The following is a 902-nucleotide window of genomic DNA, read 5'->3' on the forward strand; positions in this document are numbered from 1 at the left end:
GTGGTGGATTCGGTTAAGGTGCCAGACATTGGCGCTCATGAAATACCAGAAAAGGTGTTGGTCGATATAGACAGCAGGACGGTGGCCATGGAAGTTGGAATCCGCCAAGGAGTGTGTAACAACTCACCTGCCGAATCGACTAGCCCTGAAAATGGATAGCGTTTGAGCTCCAGGCCCATACCTGACCGTCTCAATTACGCACTTTTTTTTCGGAAAAGGTGTAATGAACGTTGAGACGGGTAGGAAGGTCGCGACAGTGTTGCTTTGAAGAGTTTTGAGCGTGAGCTCGCTCGGAGCCGCTGTTGGTGCAGATCTTGGTGGTAGTAGCAAATATTCAAGTGAGAACCTTGAAGGCTGAAGTGGAGCAAGGTTCCATGTGAACAGCAGTTGGAGATGGGTCAGTCGATCCTAAGAAAACGGCGAAAGCTTGTTCGAATTTGCGACATGAATTGTAAGACTGAATAATTATTTGTGTGTGTGTTGTGGTGGAGGCGATTGTGTCGTCACCAGTTGTTGTTGTGTGCAGTTGTCGTATGTTTTCGAAAGGGAATCCGGTTGATATTCCGGAACCGAGTAACGGAGACAAAGAGTAGCGCTTTAATCTCTCTGTGGGGTTGGCGTTCAACTCAATCGCGCGGTAACGCAAGCGAACTCGGAAAATGACCGTCGTGAGTTTCGAAAAGAGTTTTCTTTTCTTTTTAAGGGACGCATTCCCTGGAACCGGGTTGTCCGGAGATAGGGATTCTGGTATCCATAAAACGCCGACTTTTTCACGGTGTTCGGAGCGCTCTCGTCGGTACGTGAAAATCCGAGCGACGCCTGGTAAATCTCGTACTTGGTCGTACTGATATCCGCAGCAGGTCTCCAAGGTGAATAGCCTCTGGCCGATAGAATAATGTAGG

At 48.7% G+C, this 902-nt stretch overlaps 1 protein-coding gene across 1 annotated transcript; it reads right to left on the bottom strand.

Annotated features, from left to right (window-relative positions):
• Positions 1 to 123: 123 nt before the first annotated feature.
• On the bottom strand, positions 124 to 862 carry Tsp_13526 (conserved hypothetical protein; the record flags this gene model as incomplete). Its single annotated transcript, XM_003366276.1, is given in 2 exon segments — positions 124 to 408; positions 419 to 862. Coding segments are annotated over 2 exon segments (729 nt in total), but the record flags the coding sequence as incomplete, so codon positions are not given.
• Between the last annotated feature and the right edge of the window lie 40 nt (positions 863 to 902).

This window comes from Trichinella spiralis (genome assembly GCF_000181795.1).
Source record: "Trichinella spiralis strain ISS 195 chromosome Unknown Scfld6242, whole genome shotgun sequence".
In the NCBI taxonomy this organism is placed as follows: Eukaryota; Metazoa; Nematoda; class Enoplea; order Trichinellida; family Trichinellidae; genus Trichinella; species Trichinella spiralis.